The sequence below is a fragment of the Bombus flavifrons genome, chromosome 4 (genome assembly GCF_040668555.2).
Source record: "Bombus flavifrons isolate JBK064 chromosome 4, iyBomFlav1_principal, whole genome shotgun sequence".
NCBI lineage: Eukaryota > Metazoa > Arthropoda > Insecta > Hymenoptera > Apidae > Bombus > Bombus flavifrons.
The window spans coordinates 17,058,041-17,081,315 of NC_138445.1; the positions used below are offsets into that span (position 1 = coordinate 17,058,041).

Here is a 23,275-nt window from a genome sequence, read left to right on the forward strand (position 1 = left end):
AAATGTAGCGGATGAATATTTGAAATTTGCGATGGCTAGCTTTCTCCACGAGGAGAGAGAGAAAGAGAAAGAGAAAGAGAGAGAGAGAGAGAGAGAAATTTTACGAATCGAGATATTATATAATTATTAAAGTGAAGGACAATGTTTTACCATTTGTTGTTATAACACAGTGATAAATATTTCGATAATCAAATTACTAATCTAAACTTTTACAATGATCGAGTAAAAAGTAAATAGAAACGAGAAAATGAATAAAGGAAATGAGCGCAGGAAGGATTGAAATAAGAAAATTACAAAAATTGTACATCACCCCTTCGTAACCCGTAAGAGATCTTCGCTCTCTTTATCTACAAAGTAAATTTACGACGATGTTATTAATAAAGAAAAAAAAAAAAGATATATGTATATATACATACTCGAAGATCAAAATATTGAAGGAAAAAGATATATAAATCGATTACAACGAATTAATGCTCCTTGTAGTAACAAGGATATAAGGACAAATGTTGATGGAACGCCGATGGTTTAGGAATTCCAAAAGGGCCATGGAGAAAGAAAGAGGAATTGAATATTACTAAAGATGCGCTGCGCGAGACCGGTATTAAAGAACAATATATGTAGTTGCCTTCAAAGAATGGTGTCAATTTCCTTTTATAATATCTACCCGAACTCGCTTAACTGGTTCATTTATAGTTGGATTTAAGAAGACTCTCTCGGGAACCATTCTGCATAATTTTATCGTACCATTCTTAGTTCTCAGTCTCTTTTGCATCGGTAACTAATACTTGCGTAAACCGATAGAAAACGTACATTAAAAAGAATAAAATTATCAATCACGGATTCAATCGGTACTTTTCGAACGAAATCGTAATCTACGGATTAGTATTGATTTCCCACGTTGCTATTCGGAATCGATTTTATGGATACCTCTGCAAAATCGACTCGTTTTCGTACTCCAACTTCGTTCATTCATACTCTATTGTGTGTTCAATGCGACAGAAACATGGACACATTAAAAAGTACAACATATTTGGGGAACGTTTACCCACGCAACACACGCTGTAATACCGATAATCGTTATTTGTTTCCATATGGTAAACATTTACGTATATTATTATATGTTTTGTGTCTGTATATGTAAGTCTACGCCTGTGTGTTTAGGGTAAGCGCGCGTATTTTACATACACTTAAAAGTATCCATGCATACGAGACGAAGAATATGTCGAGTTCATTCTACCGAGACAGGTAGATTAGGACCTAATGGAATGGACCGAACCAGAGGCGGATGGTGGATTTCTAAGGATTTCAACCGACTATGTAACGATAGAAACAGAGTAAAAAGAAACGAAAGCGAACAAATATTTAACGTTTATTTATTTTTAATATTGTAAAAAAGAATGATTGGTTTTAACATAGAAACAAATGGAATTTCGTTTATTCGATCGGCGAAAATTAGGAATTGTTACTTAGAATTTAACTAAGATACAAAACGGACTTGCCATAATTCTCAAATAATTAGAAGTACTTGATTCATACATATATACATGTTAATCCGCCCCTGGACCGAACGAATCCGTTGCATTTGGACGCGATCGATTTATCGTTATCGTTATCATTTGACTTTCCCCATTTTTAAAATGGCAACGTTCGTCCCTTTTATCAAGGTTTCGTTTGAGCCGATCATAGACCGTTACACGTCTTTGATCTGCCGTTTGAATACGTCACCCCGAGATACCAAAAGAAACATGTTGTTTGATAAGTTGTGATGGTGGTTGATGGTATAGGTCACTATATAGGTGATCGATCAAGATCTATAACGGAGCTTTTATCCGTTAAAGGACAAACGGAAAAAAAATTCATTCCGCCAACTTCGCACTTTTTTTGCATTAACCGAATTCATAGATAATGCTCTGCTTAGAAGAAATTCTGTAAAGTTATTAATATAAATTTGCAAAATAGCAGGATATAACGAATTATCCTCGAACTCTATCGACAAATTTCACGAGATCGATCATGCCGACGAAAAAAGCTGATTATATATATATAATATATATACATGCATACACTCACGCACATACATATATACAAATGAGTATAGATGCTTGCGTACTTGCGTATGTATGTTAAAATTAAGGAGAATATGATTTTTTTTACACGCGTACACATAATTTGTTCTCGTTTTCTTTTTTTCCTTTCGTTTATCATGACATTAGTAATCGAGTTTCCGGTAAATATCTGTTGTATATATATTATTGTGTATAATATATGTATATATATTATAACATATATACGGAAGAGAGGGGAAGAAAGAAAGATAGAAGAGAGGAGAGGAGAGGAAATGGAGGAGGCGGAGCATAACGAGAGAAAGAGAATCACAGCTTGTGAGAATTATCGTAGCTAAAAATCAGGACAGAAGAAATATCGAGAGAAATTTCTTAAGAGGTAGTCGCGTATCGATTGGCTGTTTAAGAAATCAAAATCAAGCGTCCCCTTCCTTCTCAGATATTCACGCGTTAGCAACGGACGGTCATGGCGTACGATGGATAAAAATGCATTCTTAAAGTTATGTGCTTCACTCACCTCGATAATACAGCAACTATGATAAGGACACAAATTCGAATTTTGAAAAAATATGTAAAAGCAAAAGAGTCGTTTTAAACGTGTCAATTATAAACCATACACACACGGGTACGCGTACACATAATAAAAAAGATGAAATAGAAAACAGGAAACGAATATGCACACAAAATGTAGTATTCTGTACTCGCGTGCACGCGTGTGTATGCATAAGACTTTTTCGTGTACTACTAACGTGCAATATGTAAAAAGTATTGAATGTAAAAATTAAGTCACCACTGATGTGTTGGAACTTAATAACTTAATGTATTTTTACTCTCCTTTCTCCTCCTGCGTTCTTCCCTTCGTATAATAATATCGTACTTGCTAGACAATGTGAAATTTAATTTAATGACAACTGGATATAATGTAATTAGATTCATGCGTGCTTTTTTCCTTTCACTTCGTTTCTTCTCGAATCTCTGTTTCGTTTAGCGATACTTTAGATGGTAAATAAGTGAGCAGATTTGGGAGTAGTGACAGTGTTTCGTGGCTGTTTTTCGCATCCCGCGTCTCATCTGAACAGCGATATCGATACATGTTTCTGTTTCTACATACCCGTCAAAGACTAGTTTATTCAACATTTTACCTCTATCGGTCACGGTTTCGGCAGCATCATTTACACCCCGTAATCTACTAGCGATTACCTCTTTCTCTCTTATAACGTTACATATAACATTTTTGTCCTCTTCTATACTCTTCGATACTATCTTTTACTACCTTATCGTTGTACGATGAGACAGCGTTTGCGAAATTCTCTCTGTCCTTTCCTCTGTTCATCCACAATTTGTTTTCTCCCGTTCTTCCACACAAACACGAGTCAATAACGCTTCCCTTGGATAAACTTGTTGTCAAGAGATCGAGTAACTCTCACGACTCGACCGCTTCCTTTCGTTAAGGGCCGCGCGAGGCGTGGTTACGCAATATCCTACGTTAATTTCGCATAAATTCGCTAATTTTTTCCTTGGCCTTTTGTTATCTTCTCTTCGTTTCTCTCTCTCTCTCTCTCTCTCCCTCCCCTTTCTCCCCATCCCCCCTCCCCCTCCTGTCGTAGATTGACACTCCTTTTGAAATTGAATACACAAATTCAAAATTTTTGACGAGTGGCAATAGCGAGTATATTCAGCGACCGGCACGTGAATCGATCCTTTAGGAAAGGATACGGTCGAGAACGAGATTCTCTCGTGTTCGAGCTTTCGAATCGGGCGTAACAGCTGTGGCGGTGGCATTGGCAGCAGTGTGCGGTCGCATTAGAACAAAGAGGTCGTGACTTTCGAGGAGGAGATTAAAAAAATAAGGATGCGGAAAAAAGGCGACGTTGCCCTTGCGAATGTGGAATTGAAGAAAGGTGGAAGGAAGTAAGGACGTAAAGAAGGAAGGCAGGAAAGATGAAAAAAAGGATGGGAGAAATAAAGGATGGGAGGCAGAGAGGGCGACATAGAGGGGAAATCCGAAGAGGGATAAGACAGAATAATAAAACGAGGAGTAAGAATGATAGGATAGTAAAATAGACAAGATAACGAAGATTGTTAAACGGAATGAGAAAAGAATAAAAGTGATAGGGAAGGAGAAGGAGGGACAGGGCAGCGAGGTACGCGAAGGACGAAAGGACAGGCGAATGAATAAATCGATCTCGGGTGGATGGATGGGTGAGCACTTCAAGGGACGGGGGGACGATAGAGAATAGGATGTTCTTATTAGGTTAGAAAGGACTTAAGCTTAGGAAGGTTAGTTATCTCCACCCTCCTGTGCTTCGTCCGCATCGCCCTGCGTGTCACTGGTCCAAAGAGTGAGGTTGTCGCGTAAAAGCTGCATAATTAGCGTGGAATCTTTGTAGCTGTCCTCGTTAAGTGTGTCCAGTTCTGCGATCGCATCATCGAACGCCTAAAACATTTATGCAAACATTAAACTGGATAAAACGTACATTCCGCGTTCATTTCAATGTACACACACGATTTTATTCAGCAATCGCGCCAAAACTACAGGAACCGCATTCTTTCAATCACGCGAGATCACACGTTCGTGCAAAGCATTAACCAATTTCTATTAGAGATAGAAAATGTTACGAACATATACATATTAAATGCGTATGATGCGGAATGGTTACCGGATACAGTGGAGACTAATTACAGCAATGATCACACCAAATATCGAAGGAGCTTCTTTCTTTCTGTTGTTTTTTTTTTTATGGGTTAGTATGCACTCAGTAACATAGCATTTACCGCACAGTACCACGACACACTGATGTCAATCGTAAATTATATAAAGTACATTTATTTGTTTAACCTAAGATAGTCATCCAACCAAGCATCAAACTGTCGATTATCCCTAACCTGTTTGGCAAGATGACAGGCTCTAGCCGGAGAATTAATAATTTCGTAATAAAAAACGGAGAAGTTGAGTGCAAGACCGAGCCTGATGGGATGCGTAGGCTGCATTTTTGATTTTGCTATGTCAAACGCTTCTTGATACGCTTTCTGCGAATCCTCGACTACCGCTGCAATGCAAACCGAGAAATCTAAATTATAACTTTCATAAATTTCGAGATAGCGCATAACCTCTGTCGAGGTACATTTGTATAAGTGTATGTGTGTGTGTGCACGTCGGAATCGGAAGGAATAAAAATAGGGAGAAGGAACCAATGGAGTGACTATCCAACCCCTGTGCGCAACTAAGCTTCTCGGGTTAAATATTCATACACGAGTTCGATCACGAAGCTTAGAATACACGCCGACAAGTTGTAAAAGTAAAAGCGTCTTCCCATCGAAAGATAAAGTAAAATCATATTTTTGCCTCCACTGCATCACCACCGCCGTCGTCTTTCCTATTGCATCTTTCCACGATTGCTGTGAACACTAGCGACATCATCCTCGTTTTTATAAATTATACCTGTTTGGCCAGCTGGCAGGCCTTGTCTGGTGAGTTGATGATCTCGTAATAAAAAACGGAGAAGTTGAGAGCAAGACCGAGCCTGATGGGATGCGTAGGCTGCATTTTTGACTTTGCTATGTCAAACGCTTCTTGGTACGCTTTCTGTGAATCCTCGACTACCGCTGTAATGCAAACCGGGAAATCCATATTACAATTTCTACAAACGTATACATAGAGCGTGACCTCCCTCTATCGCGATATATATGTAAGGGGACCTCGGGATAGGAAGAACGAAGAGGAAACGGGAAAAGAAACGAGCATCCAGCTCGCGTGAATTCTACGCGAACATTTACAGTATTCGTTATGGTGTACGTGAGCGTACTATACGGTTGTGCGAACAAAAAGAAGTCGACCAGAGCTTAGATACACGACAAGTTGGAAAGGTTAAAGTGCCTCTTCCATCACCCCATAAACGATAAAGCGGAATATCATGTTTTTTGCCTCCACTGCATCACCACCATCCTTTCGCATCTTTCCGCGATTGCTGTAAACTCTATTATCGATATGCGTATCAACCCTCGCCTTTGTGAATTATACCTGTTTGGCCAGCTGGCAGGCCTTGTCTGGAGAGTTGAGGATTTCGTAATAGAAAACGGAGAAGTTCAGGGCGAGACCTAGCCTGATCGGGTGGGTAGGCTGCATCTTTGACTTGCTGATTTCGAACGCATCCTGGTATGCCCTCTGACTGTCGTCTACCACGGCTGAATATATTACGTGCAAAATTATCAGCAAAATTTCAATCTTTTCGTAATCGTCGATATTTCGAATTTAACACCGATGGTACCTCGATACATAGTCATCTTTAACGTTTCGCAGATAACGTGACGATGATACCAATACTAATAATAATAATATTAATAATAATAATAATAATAATAATAATAATGACAACAATATAGATACAGAACGATCCGATACACACTAACCGACATCAATTTACGAAACTTGTAATTCGACTTGTCCGCGTTTCAAACTAATTTCGAAAGAAACGACACCTCTCTCTCTCTCTTGTTTCTGTATGTTATTATGTGAATTTAACATCGAATATACACGAGTGAAATGAAACGTAACAGACGTTTTTGTCATTATCGAGAAAAATATACGGCGTTAAATTCCACCAACGTTTTAGGAACGTTTTTCTGTTCAAGTGTAACACGTTATACACAGATATTCCGACATAAGACGAGCGTCATGGAATTTTTCAAATCCACTTAAATCTAAGAATATATCAGAGAGTAGTTTCAACGAACAACACCTGCCGTTGCAGCTGTGCTTCCTTTTTTCTTTTTTTGAAGTACAACTACGAAGACGGTCACAGGTACGAGAGAGCATTGTGCGATACCTTTCTATTCGAAGAAAGACGTATATCGATTCTCTCGTACGAATTCAATGTCAGATTACAGACAGTGTATCTTCGATAATGCAATTACTTTCAAATTACCATGTATCTCAAAGAAACTTTGTAACGCGAGAAAGAAGAAAAAAAAGAAAAAGAAAAAACAAAATCTAACGTCGTATTAACACTTTAGAAGAGCGTCGATGAAAAATCAACTTCGACTAACAGTAATTATTAATCGGAATCAGTAAAGTTGTAGTTGTATAGCTGTTAGTAATTTATCGCATTACCAGATACATACCATTTCTGGTTTCTCCGGTAGCGACTTCTGCGAGATACCTGTAGTAGTCGCCCTTCATCTTGAGGTAGAATACTTTACTCTCGGCATTACTAGCCTTAGGGATCAGGTACTTATCAAGGAGTCCCTGCAATGTTGACAGTGCAATCAATTTTTACATATTTTCCCCTCTATTTAAATATTTACATCGATTTTTCTATCTATTTATACGTGATGTCGCACAAAAATGAAAATCTCCGTTTCCATCATATATATGCGAGTATACGACGAATATGCCAGTGAGTATTGGGAAACATTCCGGTGCTTTCCGTTTTCCAAACGCTCGTCGCTATAGCGGCTTGAAATATTAAACGCGTTTATGTAAATTTGTTTCGAATATTTGAACACGTCGCATCAAGCTAATCGCTATCAAAGCAAATTCAATCGCGATAAAGAAAGATATTCTCGCGATTACTGGAACAAGTTTTGTCACGCTCGTTGGACGACGAGAAAAGATCGCAAGACGAGCTATTGGACAAGGAGCCGAGCCGGTGGTAATCAAGCCACGTGAAATCCAAACCGATGAGCGATCTTTGCTTTTGCCAGCCATGGAATACGCAGACGCGACAGAAAGGATCGTTCACCGATGTAAGACGATCCATTTATAAACACCAAAAGCCAGCTACTGCTCCGTGGACGTGTTAAATCTACCATATCAGAATGTTCCGACCAGAATAATGCACGTATCGTAGTTGATTGTGTGCGTCTCATGCATTTAAGAAGGAAATACGCAAACATTTCCCATTTATGTGAATTTCGTTATTCGTCAAATCGAAATTGCATCGATAATTCGTAATAAAATGTGAAAGAGAAGTGAAAAAGGAGGGAATTCTTACCAATACGTCATAACAGATTTCACGCAGCTCCTTCTCAACCTTTTCCCTATATTCCTTGGCCATCTGCTGTTTGCGCTCAGAACCTTCGGTTTTCTGCTCGATGGAGGAGATGACTCGCCACGAGCTACGTCTTGCACCAACGACATTCTTGTACGCTACCGACAACAAGTTCCTTTCCTCGTTCGATAACTCGACTCCTGTTTCGGTGACTGCCTTCATCGCGGCTGCCATATCATCGTACCTTTCTGCCTGCTCGGCGAGCTTTGCACGCTGAACCAATTCCTCCTTATCGACGGACATTGTGTCGGCTAGAAAACAAAAATCTCGATATACAGAGCTGAACGAACGAGGGAATTCAGTCAGGCGTAATTGAAAGGACGAAGAAAACATTACTGAAAAGGAAAAGAGAAGAGAAGAGAAGAGAAGAGAAGAGAAGAGAAGAGAAGAGGAGAGGAGAGGAGAGGAGAGGAGAGGAGAGGAGAGGAGAGGAGAGGTGTGTACATAACGTACATCGACACAGGCGTAACGGTACAACACAGTTGGATTAACTCGCGGCTTCAATGTCGCTGAGTTCCTTTTCTCATCTATCCGGGAGTCGCTGGTACGCGCGTGAGAATAGATTTCACCGACGCGTTTAGAACACAGTATGACGTACTCGGGCCGTGCGCGCGTGTGCTTCAAACTAACTGGCCTCGTTCGCACATAGATCACGAGTGTCGCAAGTATTTTCTTCCTTCTTCTTGGAAAAGAAATAGGGAATTTCTTTTTCAAAGCTATGGATGAGCAGATGTTTCGAAAACGCAGTTACATTTCCTTTTATTTGGTTCGGTAACGGTCATTGACAATGGATTTACCCGAAAGAGAAATTCGGTCTTTCTCAGCCTTGACCATGAACGTCACGTGCACCTTTAGCTCTAAACGAAACATTTTTACGTTCTAAATCAAGTCGAATTGAATATAATGGATTTCACTGTTTGATAAAAATCTACGTTTCTCTTGCGATCAACGATCGATTCAATTACTTTAATGCATAAAATTATTTTACGTTGAAAACTTGAACTTTTAATTCGTTTTTCGCTATTTCCAACCATTTTTATCCAATAATATCAATAATAATTATAATACTCTCTTATCACGATTCGTGTCTACAAATTATGCACTCAACTAGCAAATTATTTGCAATGGAATGATGTTATCGCGTGATTATTCCTACCGATTATGTTCAAAACGACACAAGCTACTGCAAACGTTCCTTTTCCTGTTTCTATTAATACCGGTAGATTTTTATGTGCATTCGATCGATTTTTATCCGTTACATTTTTAAGGAGGATAGAAGCGAGTATAACGATTGTGAAATTTTCCATAAAATGATCGATCGATAAGGATCGCGCATAAATGGAAAGAATAAAACTTCAACGACATCTTTACTAACGTGGATATAATCGCATGGTAACGATGAGTCACTGCATCGGACCGCGTTACAACGCCAAACCGTAGTAGGCACACATCTAAACATCTCGACTCCTTTTAACACGTTCTACGACCGTTCGTCGACCGTGCGCGCGCACGCGCACCCGAGATCTTCGGTTTCGTATTTGCACGCGTTTTATCCTACATTCTCGATCTCAACGATCGTTAAGAACATCGATTCATAGATAGAATCAGCGAAAATCATCGACCACGATCAACAGTAACTAGAAAGAATCCATAATATCGGCACAGAGCTTTTATATCAGCTATATCGCATATGGCGCCTGATTCTCCCCCAATGAGTCACGGCGGCAAGGAACATCGTTGAGACGCGACGTAACAGGCAAATCTATATACTTCTCACGCGTACGCGTCGATTACAACTGCATCCAAGAATGAAAGTAATGAATCGCGGATTATACCGGAAACGATACTACCATTTCTCTACGCGTTCCCCTACCGATGCTTAACGACGTTTCATTTGACTTCAAGCAGAGTCGTTTTCTACTCCCATTCGTATCGATCATCCTCCTTTCTTTCTCGTGCACACAAATAACGCGCAAACTCCGTTCGATTCTCGTTTTAAGATTTCGGACGGCTCGAAAAAATCAATTAGCAAAGTAATTTCGAATACGACCATCTATCTCTATACATACGATAAATACGGATTAATCCATCACTTATCACGATAATAGCAGTAAAAAATTTGGAATTTGCTACAAGAAAATAAAACACGCTGTTCTTATTAACCTACTTCTAATCATAGGCTGAAACGCTACTATAACATCAATCATTGGTATTCAAAGTAAGTAATTTTAAAAGCTGGAACATGATCGATTTCGTGTATGTGCGATATATGGTAAGTCTTTGTTATTAATTCCTCGAGCGAAATGCATTCTGTGCTACTTAAAGGGGTAACGAACAACGGTGTTTTACGTATCAATCAGTAAACGTTTACATCATTGTCATAAACCAACCATGAAGCAGCTCTCCCAAACGATTATTCGCAAAGCGGCGCACGCGCATTTTTCATAATTTACGCATACCCAATTTACGAGTGCGATTCAACATTGAAAAACAGATGAGCAGTTTTTCGAAACTTGTTTTCTTTTAGTGCGCCTTATCACGCTGGTAAATATAACGACGATGCAAGTTACGTAGAAACTGCGTATGAATCGTTATTGTCACGATCACCGTTCACATCCATTCATCTAATAGGACTGTTGGGACACGAGGACATTATGTCACCGGAAAAAGCTACCGTTTTTCTGTAAAAATGTGTATACGGCAATGAAAATTAGACTAAAATTTCTTGTTCACGTGCTTCCGGTTCGTGGTATTTACTATGAACTATTATAAATCGGATTGGAACATTGCACCATGCAAAAAGATATTCAAGAATACGTTGCTCACACGACGTTCAAGAAAAACGATTAATCGTAAATCTTATTACAAGATATACATTCATCGAGGATCGTTTTTCACGTTAATGTGCAAATAGTCAATAAAATTATGTGCGACGTAAGTAATCACAAGCTGGATTAGTAACCAAATCGAGATTCGATTGAGCATCTCGGAGAAAACATATATCCATGAATCGATATTACAAACTGAAAGATACTAAAATGGCAAATTGCGAATCGAACGAGTTAATTTCTTCGAAATTTCGTATCATTTCGTATGGTTGTTATCATTGGTCGATTATTCGACACGTAGCACGATCCGCGTGACGGTAGATAGACGGAAGGTCAAGCAGCCAAATTCTTCTTCGAAGAAACCCGGACGGAAATATTAAACCGGTAGGTGTATTCGACGTCCTATATTTAATCGCGCGCAATCACCTGGCTTTAGGTTAGCAGAGACTCGGCGACACTGTTGCCGGATCTACACGAGAACTAATGAGAAATCCCACGTTGCCAGTGAAATATTTCCGGCGCAAATTTTTCAACCGGATCGCGAATGAAACGTGACGAAATACATACAACTGTTTGTTCGAACTAACCGATATAAATTCTACATCTACTACTCTTGGTCAAACCTACTTCGATAAACGATACGAGCGATTAACGCGAAATACATATTTCGTGCTTCTTTTACAATTTCTTCATACCCTTATCTTTCTTCTTTCAAATATTATAACGATTCTTACAATTCATCTCGTATTAACTTCGCATTTGGTCCGAAATAGGTTCCCATTGGCCGACCCCATTGCCTACCACGACTAATCCCACATTGCATAAAAATCTCGAAAATGAAATAACTTACATGATATGATCACCAAAAAGCGATAATTTCAGTCACTCAGATGAATACTAGTGAAGATAAAGATGTCGCACGGATCGAAAAACGTGACATCTCTGTCACGTTGATAAAAATACGAATTTTATCGGCCGATTCTCATTTATCTATGTCTATCTATATCTCATTATATTACGCGTTATACTCTGTACGATAAATTACGATTCTGTTAACGTGCATTACGCTTACTTTAAATCGTTATTTTTTGCATTTAAATACATTAGCCAAAATTGATAAACTAAAGAAACAAGAGGAAACGAGAAGGTTTAATAAAATTTTACCAGTTGCCACACGAACACGTTTCAAGAGGTGGAAAAAGACATTCAATTTAGACACGCAAAGTGGTAGCTTCCGTGGGAGGTGAGGAGCAAAACTGACGCTGTCAGGCCGAAGGTCAAACGCGCGAAACGCTTTGAAATAAAAAAAAATTGTGTACATTTATCATGAATGATTTGAGGTTATGCTCGACGTAGTCGCGTATCTCAGCCGAAGAGGGAGCAGTCAAACGGAGCGCCACGGCGCTACTTTCACGAAGCGAGAGCGAAATTCCTTGTCTACGCTCTCTCCCTCTGTCTGTCTTTCTTTCTCTCTCTCTCTCTCTCTCTCTCCTTAGTTAACACGCCCCGTCCTCGAAGCGTTCACAACCGCTTCATGTCGCGATATGGACTTGAACAAGCCGAGGACAAAGAAACCAACAACGGGAACACCTTGCTTCCGGCGAAAAACGAATCGGCGTCATTGCGGAGACCGCGCCGATTCACTTCGATTCTACTGCGTCGCAGTATTATACCGCAGAGATCGATAACCGATTCACTCTCCTTGACTCGTTAGTTTAATCGTAGGAAAACGCGACACAAAGCGAAATTTCTAGCACATTCTCGAAATACAAATACGGCCTGAAAAAAGGAGGCTCAAATAAAGGAGATACGGAAGCAATCACTTGTGCCTTGGCATGCATGGCAAAGAACGAAGTCAAACGAAAAAGATAAAAAGAAAAACTGAATAGGTAGAAAATAATTAGAGATTTAAGTAAATCGAGAGAGAAACTCGAAAGATAGAGCAGAAAAGTAAATGCGAGACATAGACTTATAGAAAAGAAGCAGAGCAACGAATCGTCGCAGTCTTACCTATATTTAAAGTCTTTTGTACAATAAATACTTAAATAAATATACGATCAGCGTATTCCGTAGTTTCGCGTAAAATCGGGAGGGGGGCCGAAAACTGACTAGACTCTCGGTACTGCTAGTTCTTTTTTGTTCAGGGGGGTAAAGAGCGAGAGCGTATTACGCGGAGAAACTACGCCGGGTCTTTTTCCTCAGTCACTCAGTTACGGTACCACACATCCCTCAGTGACCACTCCCGCACGACTGAGCCGGCAACGCTGCTCGTGGTGGGGACTCGGCGCGCCTCGTGCCCGGACTCGTCCGCATTCGGTTTTACTCGTCCTAGGTCGGTTTCCCTCGGTTTCCTTCGTGACCGAGCCGAAGTATTGATCGGTTCGCCCAGCATGGCCGGCTTGAAAGGTTGGGTGGGGCAGTGGCGCACGGTTGTCCCTGTCCCGGGACGCCAGCCATGGAATACGATGCGTAGCGTCGTATTGCGCTGCGCTACGCAGCGCTACGCGTTATATATTCTGCATATATACTTTCAATATCTCTTTCGCATGCATTCTATATCATTGCTCTTTCTTTTTTCATTCCTTTCCCTTCCCTTCCCTTCTCCTCTCTTCTCTTCTCTTGTAGTTTCTTTTCTTTCTTCCTGCCTCATATCCCTTCAAACTTGTTTTCTCGAATTAAATCAATCGGATAGGTACGTCCTTTTCTCCATCGCTTTTTACGTCAAGTCCACTTCTCTCATACTTTTTATTTTTCGTTAATTACGCTGTATAAGTTACCAAAATGTCATTTTCCATGGTTGTTTCAAATCAGTGAAAAATTAACATCGTGGAAAATCGTGATAATTTTTTATCGATTTGTTATATATGTACATATATATTTTCATGTATATATTAACGTTTCATACGTTTATTTGTATACATAATTAATTGCATTTATATAATTATTACGATATTTTCAGAAAAGACACTTCGAAAAGATTCGAATGACGAAACCATTTTCCATTTTAATAAAAATGTATGCGAACAGTGAAAATTGAACTTGCGCGTAAAATCAAATCCTCAACGTGACGCGAAAACACGTGTATCATCACGTGATACGCAGTTCTTGCCGGCGAATCATTTTGAGAATATACGATGTATCAAATAAACATCTAAAGATACCGATTGATTTCTATTTTCATTTTAAATGAAACTACTTTTCGTCGTATGGTTCGCCAACTTGTAGCCTAAGTACGTAAACGTAAAATCAATTGCAGTACGTATTAAACGGTAAAACGGCATTCCGCAAAATCTTCTGGCCTCGAGGTTCGCTCTTTTCAATAATTTCTGAATTTTCATACAGATTCACGTCACGAACGCAGGTGCATATATTTTGATTTTTTCCGGTAAATCTACAATATATGAGGTGAAAAAAGAGGGAGAGAGAAGGAGAAGACAAGCAGGAAAGAAAGACAAATGTAGACGATTCGTATCAACGAGAATAAGAGTATAAAAAAAGTGGTAATTATGTAGAATATAATGGTTGTATCGAGAAGACGCGTACAAGAAGAGGTAGGTAGTTTTTGTTTCCTTTACTCTTTAGCTGGTTGGCGAAGCTAAAATGAAATATTGATCTGCGGAGGCGCGCGCAACCCCTGCAACCGACCCGCCCTTCTGCCTTGGCCACCATTTTCCATTGCTCATCCCCAACTCTCCTAATGCCGTTTTGCCATTCTTTGCCGAATCTTGTAGAAATAGGGTATTTATTTCGACCAATTGTTTCTGAGAAATTTTTTGGTAAAAAAAACAGATAAATCGATAATATAGTTCGTGGCTGAATCATTCAACCATGCATTAAATCGTAATGCTTCTTTGTTCTAAGTGTTGTACCGTTTTTCATTCCTTTTTTCAGTTCTTTTACAACAAAGCAACCTCTGGCTTCCATTTCGTGATCATCATACACTTGTAGGAACAATCTTCCTATCCTTTAATTAAGACAACGTAACTTTGAGCTGCTTGCAATCCTTTAAACTCTTCTCTTTCAAACAATCAAACTTTCGACATTTGAAAGCTATGCGATTAGACATCACTAGCTGTCGTTTAGCATCCAACATTGTTATTCGCACTTTCACTGGCCATAACACGCAGTCCAAATACCTATCATAAACCAATCGAAAGCAGAGTAGCATCAAGCTAATTGTCTTCGGCAATCCTTAAAATGAGTTGCCTTTGACATGCTTGCTCTTACACATTGACGATGACCAAACAAATGAGTCGCAACGAGTCGATCGATAGTAATCGAGAAAATAAGAGACAAGTTCAAGCGTTACGTTTTCGTTTGATTCATTCGTCGATTTATCGTTGCTTGTTATTAGTGGTAGCGTATCGATACCACTGAATTTAACGTTTGAACGTTTCATACGAAACGACAGGTAATTCGATGGCAAACAATAAAGTAAAGTAGTAGCTCCGCATGCACAACATAAATACGTATATACAAACATGAGAGAGAAACAGGTGAGCAACGCATGAACTTGGACGTCTTATTGCACGTAATAAGAACTCGGTAGCAAATACGAAGGAATTCTTCTAATTTCGAATCCATAGCGATAAGACGTTGAGAAGTAGCGAAGTAATTTAGTTACTGTAATTACGACTCTATCGATATCACTCTTCGTACAGTGCGAAACAACAAGAGATTAGATTTCACGCTTGCGATTCGTACGGCACGAAGTATGTAATATTCCGATAAACACGTTAGATTCGAAAGGACATTATAGAATAATACGATATGTGATAAGCGTGAAATAAATTGCATCATAGACTGTGCAGTAGAGCGAGCGAACGTGGGTATGGTTGACAACCGTTGGAAGATCGGGTGAAATAAGTTGCGACAGACTGCGCATCAAGGTGCGTATAGTGATGCACGGTGTTACGTGAAGCATAGTGCGTGTCAAACGTTTAAGAGCGCGCGATATTATCGAAGAGAGCAAGTCGTTCGACGAGCGTCATGCGAGCGCGGTAACTGCAAGAACTTCGCAATTTTCGATTTCCAGATGACAAACCAGCTTATTCACGAGTGACTTCTTTTAGATTTAATTCAGCTGAAATTCGTAAGAGGGATACGGTTAAACGATATCACTGCTTTTTCTCTGTTCCGCGTTTGCAGACGGGCAAATATTTGACGCAGAAACGAACGGTTTTTCGTAGGACGTCGGTAGCAACCGATAAGGCAAAAGAGCTCGTTTGATCGTCGGTCGGCCATGAACGAGTTTCTCGTTTCACGCGAAGAACCAACTTGAATATGCCTTTTCGAGAATAGATGATCGATATAAACGTATCGAATGAAATGAAGAAAAAAGAGAGAAGTGCAGGCCAGCAAGTATCGAGGAAGCGTAACTGTTACGACACTGACCTTGTACAGGTGGACCGGCTTAAAACTGTCCTCGTATTTTTCAAGCTTCGTCGTGCCTAACGAAATTCTCCATTACCTCGTCGCGTCGTCGAGGCACCGGGCGTAGTCGCCAGACTCGAGGATATTTCGTTATTGATTTTCAATAGTATATGCACCATGCTATTTTTATTGCCGTGTTCTACAAGATTTGATAATATATCGAGAAACCAACGAGTAGGAATGACGAGTGAGCAAAGTGCGAGTTATAGGTACGTGAGAAAGCGTAAGAAACATTTGTATTTACGACACAATGCAAATAAAACGATGGTAGTCGAGAGCCGTGTCAACGCGCGAGACATCGGCAACCAGTTTCCGATTGAAATACGTATAAAGGGCGAGCTTTTGCGAACGAGCACCAACGTGTACTACAGGTGGTAGAGCGTACGAATAACGTGTAGGCGTGATATTTCAGCTGCTTCTATATTCTTTCGACTCTCCTCTCCAACCAAGTGTATCTCTGCTCCCTTCGAAGAAGTTCAACTCGATGATTTCCACCATCTATTCGACAAAATCTACATTATCCGTTACTTCTCCCTTAACCACCTTGCTGTTATTCCCATGACTTACGTTTAATTTTACAATTAAGGGAAAATGAAAAGAAGAAAGAAAAGGGAGAACCATGCGAAAAACTCGTGCTTATTTAACACGCTGTTATTACCGGTGCTCGAATGGCTAACTCGGGCAACCGACGCAGCAAGTGCGTGCTTGTACCGCTGCCATTCACTCGTCTTCTAATACACGCGTCTTCCGTTACGCTCGATATTTTCATTCACCTACGACGAAATCTTATGCCAACTTGAGTTCATCGAGCACACCAACGAGGTGGGGGTTAGGTTGACTGCAACGGGTCAGACTTCTTTCGACTTTTATGCTACTCTACTACTAGCTTCTTCTAGTTTCACGTTCGACCACACACACACGTACACGCGCACGCGCGCGTCCGCACGCAAAAGTTGTCGATAAAATGGATAAAATCGCAAACGCTCCTGCCGCATTACGATTTATACAAACCGAATAGTTTCCGTACCAACACGATCCGCCTCGACAAATCGATCACTAGATTTATTATCTAGATCCTATCAACTAGATCCTATCAAACGTACGAAAAGTTATCGAACCGGACACGTTTCTCATCTCAGACTATCGGCAAAAATCAAATCTGATTATTCTTGAAAAAAATCGAGCAAAAAACGTCGTGCGCAATTGGTATTTACGTTAGAGGTGGCGTGCGTACATTCAAAGAAACGAAACACAGCGCCAGCTATACAAGATGAACTCGCGCGAGTTTCTGCGTCAGCCGTCTTGGAATAGCGAATGATGTCAAGCTCGCTGCTTCGATTCGGTTCAGCTCGTTCGTTCACGAGTTGGCCGAATACACGATACTTCGCGATACATTCGCTGAATCGAGAGGATCTTTCGAAACTTTGAAATTCTATAATACCGACTAATCGAATCGATATATCGACGTTACTGAAACATCATTAGCTACAAGAACAAAAGATAATATGCGACGCTTGCTCGAATGTCGTAGACTCGGGGAACCAATTTGCAGACGTTTGAAAGCATGGTAACGTAGGAACGATACGAAAAAGCGAATAGTGCAAACTGCTACAAGCACACCTATGCTAATAAAAAACCTCTACGATTATATCTTCTTATCGTCAACAACTCGCAAATAACGTTGATATTTTGCGGAAGGATGCTTAACATAAACAATTACGTAAAAATATTTCCGAATAAATAAACAAGCGTGTCACTCGAATAAAACTAATAATTTCATCGAATGGAGTAGCAAAGACAAAATAGGTAGAGGAAAAGTCTGTCTAGTTCATTCTTTTTAAACAAAAGAAAACACCGCTCGATTTAGTCGTTAGCAGTAAAGAGAATGTAGAAAAGTTCAGATGCGATCACTCGTCAAAATGGCAATACGATCGTGAACAACGATTAAAGAGACACGCGACGTTCTTGTCGTATCCAAGATACCTTATTAATCGGTAAAATTCAATTTCCGACCGTACACGATACTCATACCATACACACTTGCACAAATTTCGATCGCGGCCACAAAGTGTTATACCTATGGTCTGTCCATGGAACCATAAAATCGATAGCTGACTACCCGTTCGATAACGCGTTTAATTACCGTTTTCTCTCATTGTCAGTTGTCCTTGATATATAACACTACATGTAACAACACGACCACCGAGACTTTCTTCAACCTCTAACAAGCAAGAACTTGTTTGTTTTTAACCGACTAGTTTTAGCCGTTTAGTTTATAGTGTCACGTTAAAAGAACGAACAATGGTAGCTAAGGGTAGCGAATAAATTACTAACGTTCAGCAAGAACAACCCCTGCTACTGCTCGGTCAAATTCTTGAGCATACCGATCAACAACTCGAGACCGCACGCATACTCACCAATTTGTTATTACTTATAAACTTAGCGCGACAACTATCATTCGAAGCTTTTCTCGCGTTATTTCGGGATTTTTCATTTCAAATTCGAACTTACAATAGTTGCACGCCAAATTACCGAATTATGGAAAGAAAAAAATAAGAGAAAGGTGGGAATGATGATCGAACGAAGGGACGGTCAGACTGGAAAAAAAGAAGGAATAGAGCATTGACATGAATCAATAGAATTACCGTGCCAACGATGTTTACGACTTTTCCAATAAATTTAGAAATGGAATAAAAAACACCTTGAAATAACAAAATGGCAAACTTATGGAACACATCACCTATATGATAACGAGCGAACCTTAATAAGTAAGCTCACGGGAACGAAAATCTGTCGTCGGTATTATCGTCATCGCCATCGTCATTGTTGACCTTGGCAAAAGCAGTAAACTTTATCTCAATTCGAGTTGTTCGATGACCGAGAAAGAGTAAAAGAAAGGTGCGAGAAAGGGAATTCACGGTCCTCCACTACGAACAAATGCCTAAGTACCTTCTACTAAAATTTCCGTTCATCAAAAATGAAAGATAATTTGCTATAAACTAATCGAAGAGAGAAGGTAGAGAATGGCGCATTACTGCGTCCAATCTTTTTCGTGGAAATACTTTACGGAACTGAATGACGTACTACATATTTTGAGAAAAATGGACGATTATGAACTGCGCGCGTGTTATGTCGGTCAATAATGAGACAGTACATAAATTTATACATAACCTAACGCACGGGAACTAAAATCGAATGTTACTATTGATGGATACCTATATTACGTATATGGACTTGGGTGTTTATCAGGCAAGATGTGTCGACGCAATATCGAAAGCACGATGATCGGTTCACCTGTCAAAGGGCGTGTGCTCGGCACAACGCCTTTACGAAGATGGAAAGCGCGCGTCGTGCTTTAACACGATTTCAAGCGGAAGCAGGCCAAATACATATTGTACGCGAGAGAACAAGCTAAATCTACTACGCAATGTATCTCCGATTTCTCCGAACCATATAAGGGATCAAATATTGCAAGCAAATATTAGTTGTAACATCGATCCAGCACTTACGCGGTTAGTTGTCATATCAAGAAATTCCTATGTTCGATGAAAACAACTGCCAATACGTTAACTATCGTGTAGGTATAAAGTAGAACGAGATTTGAAACTAATTATTTTTTCGATTCTTTTTAAGCATAAAATGTATAATTTCATCACCAACTATACAACTAAGATGGCGGCAATTATCTTGTTCGTTAGGGCTGTCGCGTCGCGTGCGTCGCATCCGTTGTGAGCGGCAAGTGACTACCTTCAGACCACCTTTTTATCGTACTGGAATCTAACGAACTTTATTAAAATGATAATTCGTTCGATAAACGAAACGATATGATGACGTACATCAAATGAGAACGAGTCGAAATGAACGATTTCGACTACGAAAATGTAATAAAACGACCAAGTTACAAGTTATTTCGAGCAACTTGTGAAAAAGATCAGGCGACTGCATGGCTACGGGGTCTACACGATCCGCGTTCAATTACACTTCGTATTATTTACGGGCGATATTTTAAAAGACATTGCGTGCAATGACCTCTGCTTCACTTGTACACACGCATATAATTACGTTTGAAAAAAGACTCACCTTTAGAATGTTACAAACGGCCTAGAAAGTCGAGGCTTCGGCGTATTCAACGGCTCCCGTCCACTACGATCTCACAGAGTGCACTGGCGCAACGAGCGGAAGCCGCCATCTTGAACTGCATTCACTTGACGCTTTCCGTCCGTTCGAAATATACTTCTTTACCGTTCCCGCCTTTTCTCAACTCTATCGACAAACTATTAATTCGCTTGTGTGCATTTGACAAAATCAATTATTTTACATTTTTCCAAATATCTTTGTTATTACTATGCTTCCTTTAAAATTCTGTTCTAATATATACATACGTAGGTACACATTTTCAATTGATTAAATTGTATGCATTTACATTAGTATGATATTACCGAATCAGAAATAGTTTGACATTCTTCTTTACATTTCAATCAATCGGTTACAATCGTTGTTTCAATTAATTTAAAAGTTGTACAATTTTTCTTTTTGCTTGACATATTTGTTTAAAGTTTGAATAATGTTAAAAACTCTATTGGAACTCGCACTCCGTACGTTTATGCGCCATTTTCTTCAAATACATGTACATTTACCGTAAAGAATGTTCCTGGTTCACTAAAGTGTTTCGTCGTTCTATCGACCTATTGTTATTAGTGATTTTTAAAATATCCTTGCAAAAAGATGCCCAAGTCGAAAAGAGATAAGAAAAGTAACGTTATACTATATTATTCGATAGCTTTTATTTACTGTTTTATTACGAATGCATAATTTTCCCAGACTAACCTAAAAATGCCTCACGTGTCTCCGAGTAATTGATAAATTTGTATTTCACAGTATCTCTTACGAAAACAAATAAGAAAGGCCTTGCTTTGAAACAACAAGTTGTGGAGGATGTTAGAAATTGCGTTGAGAAATATGACAGGATATTTCTTCTATCCGTACATAATATGCGCAATAACAAACTTAAAGATCTACGATCGGAATGGAAAGACAGTCGGTTTTTTTTTGGTAAAAACAAGGTGATAGCGCTAGCTTTCGGTAAATTACCGGAAACCGAAGCTGCAGAAGGTCTTCATAAATTATCATTAGCATTAAGAGGACAATGCGGTCTGCTATTTACAAACAGGAGTAAGAAAGAGGTATATATTTCTCTATTAAAATATTAATTGTTGACACATAGAAAGTTTGTATCTATTTGTTTGTATCTTGTTAAGGTATTGAAATGGATGGAAGAATATGAAGAAATAGATTATGCTAGATCTGGATTTGTTGCTCAAGAAACTATAGTGTTACGTGAAGGGCCAATGCCAGAGTTTTCACATAGTATAGAACCTCATTTAAGACAATTAGGAATGCCCACAGCTTTACAGAAGGGTGTGGTAACATTAATCAAAGACTACATTGTATGTAAAGAAGGTCAAACATTAAATCCAGAACAAGCGAGGATTTTGGTAAAGATGTTTTTCTATATTTCATGTTACATCTTAAATACAATGAAATAATTGTTTGTTCCTGTTGCAGAAATTACTTGATAAACCATTGGCTACATTTAAATTTATACCATTAGGTATATTTTCCAAGAAACAGGGATATAAACAACTTATATCTCAGCATGATGTTAAAGAAAATATGGAAGAACGAATGGACATAGAGGAAACAGAAAATATTGATAATACATGAGATAGATACAACAGACAAATTTATATATGTAGGTGCTTTCTTCTACCTCCCTTCCTTCCACACATTTACTCATTTGCATGCACACATACATGTACACATAACGATATAGAATTTAACTTTTCAACTTATACATTTTGTTAAAAGAAAAAAAGAAAGAAAAAAAAAGAAACATATGAACATATCAATTAGACACATACATTTTTTTAAACAACTGATGTAAAATAGACATTAACATATTTTTAAAACCTCAAAATTATGAAATCTCCTTTTAACTATTGTCTGTTTATTTAAATTATTTAATGAAACAAAGTGATGATGCTACCTCTATATTTTTCTATATTTTGGATTGTTGGAATTGTATGGGTAAATCATAAAATCGTTATGTTAGCCTATGACATGGATATTAAAAACAACAAAATCTGAATTTAATTTATTTTTAATTGTCTACCTATATAGACGATTTATTATTGGTGCTCCGAGAATCCTTGTAATAATAATCGTAAGATGACTTTTAATATAAATTCTGATACTAGAAGTAGTACGATATCGATCGATTCTTCGGATGTATCTGACAATGATGAATTTTTGAAACGTAATAGAAAGGGATTAAAATATGAGGTGTATATCAACAAATTCAAATATTAAATTAAAAAAAATTTATGTACTAATATTTATAGTATTACGGCTAATTAAGTTGTTTCGTTACGTATTTCATTATTGATTACAGACTAAAACGCGTTGGCCAAGCAGAACTTCGATAAATGAAATGTAATATGGACATGCAGAATTTCTACCATTGACGACGTTCTTCCATTAATGTAATTTGGCTGTGAAAAGAATAAACCTATAAAACTTGAACTATTTAACAAAACGATTAGTTTTTTATTACTTTGTTATTTATTTATTTTAAAAGCTACAAGATATATATCATTGTTACATATGTATTTATGTTTAGTTGCAGAATACTGAGCAATATCAAATAAATTACGTGGGAACTTTGAAATTACATAATACGAGACACATCTCAAAACATGTGACAAAATCTACTGAATTTTATAACCTATTTGAAAGAATTAGATCATTATGTGATGATATTATATTAACTATAACGATAAAAATAACGTAATATGCAAATATATAGCAACATACATTAATATGGCATATTCTATAAAACAAG

General features: G+C 38.7%; 2 protein-coding genes across 9 annotated transcripts; one reads left to right on the forward strand and one right to left on the reverse strand.

Annotated features, from left to right (window-relative positions):
- Positions 1–1,357: 1,357 nt before the first annotated feature.
- On the reverse strand, positions 1,358–20,610 carry 14-3-3zeta (tyrosine 3-monooxygenase/tryptophan 5-monooxygenase activation protein zeta). 8 transcript variants are annotated; one of them, XM_069111107.1, is made up of 5 exons: positions 20,455–20,610; positions 8,057–8,364; positions 7,185–7,308; positions 6,085–6,248; positions 1,358–4,500 (listed from the first exon to the last, which is right to left on the reverse strand). In XM_069111107.1, exons 2-5 carry the CDS (start codon positions 8,354–8,356, stop codon positions 4,345–4,347), a joined length of 744 nt encoding a protein of 247 aa, XP_068967208.1. In that variant the 5' UTR covers positions 8,357–8,364; positions 20,455–20,610; the 3' UTR covers positions 1,358–4,344. The 8 variants fall into 8 exon arrangements, with proteins under 8 accessions (XP_068967208.1, XP_068967209.1, XP_068967205.1 ...); XM_069111108.1 differs by lacking the exon at positions 20,455–20,610 and adding an exon at positions 19,884–20,014; XM_069111104.1 differs by lacking the exon at positions 20,455–20,610 and adding an exon at positions 18,518–18,545.
- Positions 20,611–20,927: 317 nt separating this feature from the next.
- On the forward strand, positions 20,928–22,969 carry RpLP0-like (ribosomal protein LP0-like). The gene is made up of 5 exons (XM_069111110.1): positions 20,928–21,127; positions 21,253–21,557; positions 21,633–21,869; positions 21,940–22,126; positions 22,826–22,969. Exons 1-4 carry the CDS (start codon positions 21,100–21,102, stop codon positions 22,096–22,098), a joined length of 729 nt encoding a protein of 242 aa, XP_068967211.1. The 5' UTR covers positions 20,928–21,099; the 3' UTR covers positions 22,099–22,126; positions 22,826–22,969.
- The last annotated feature ends 306 nt before the right edge of the window (positions 22,970–23,275 follow it).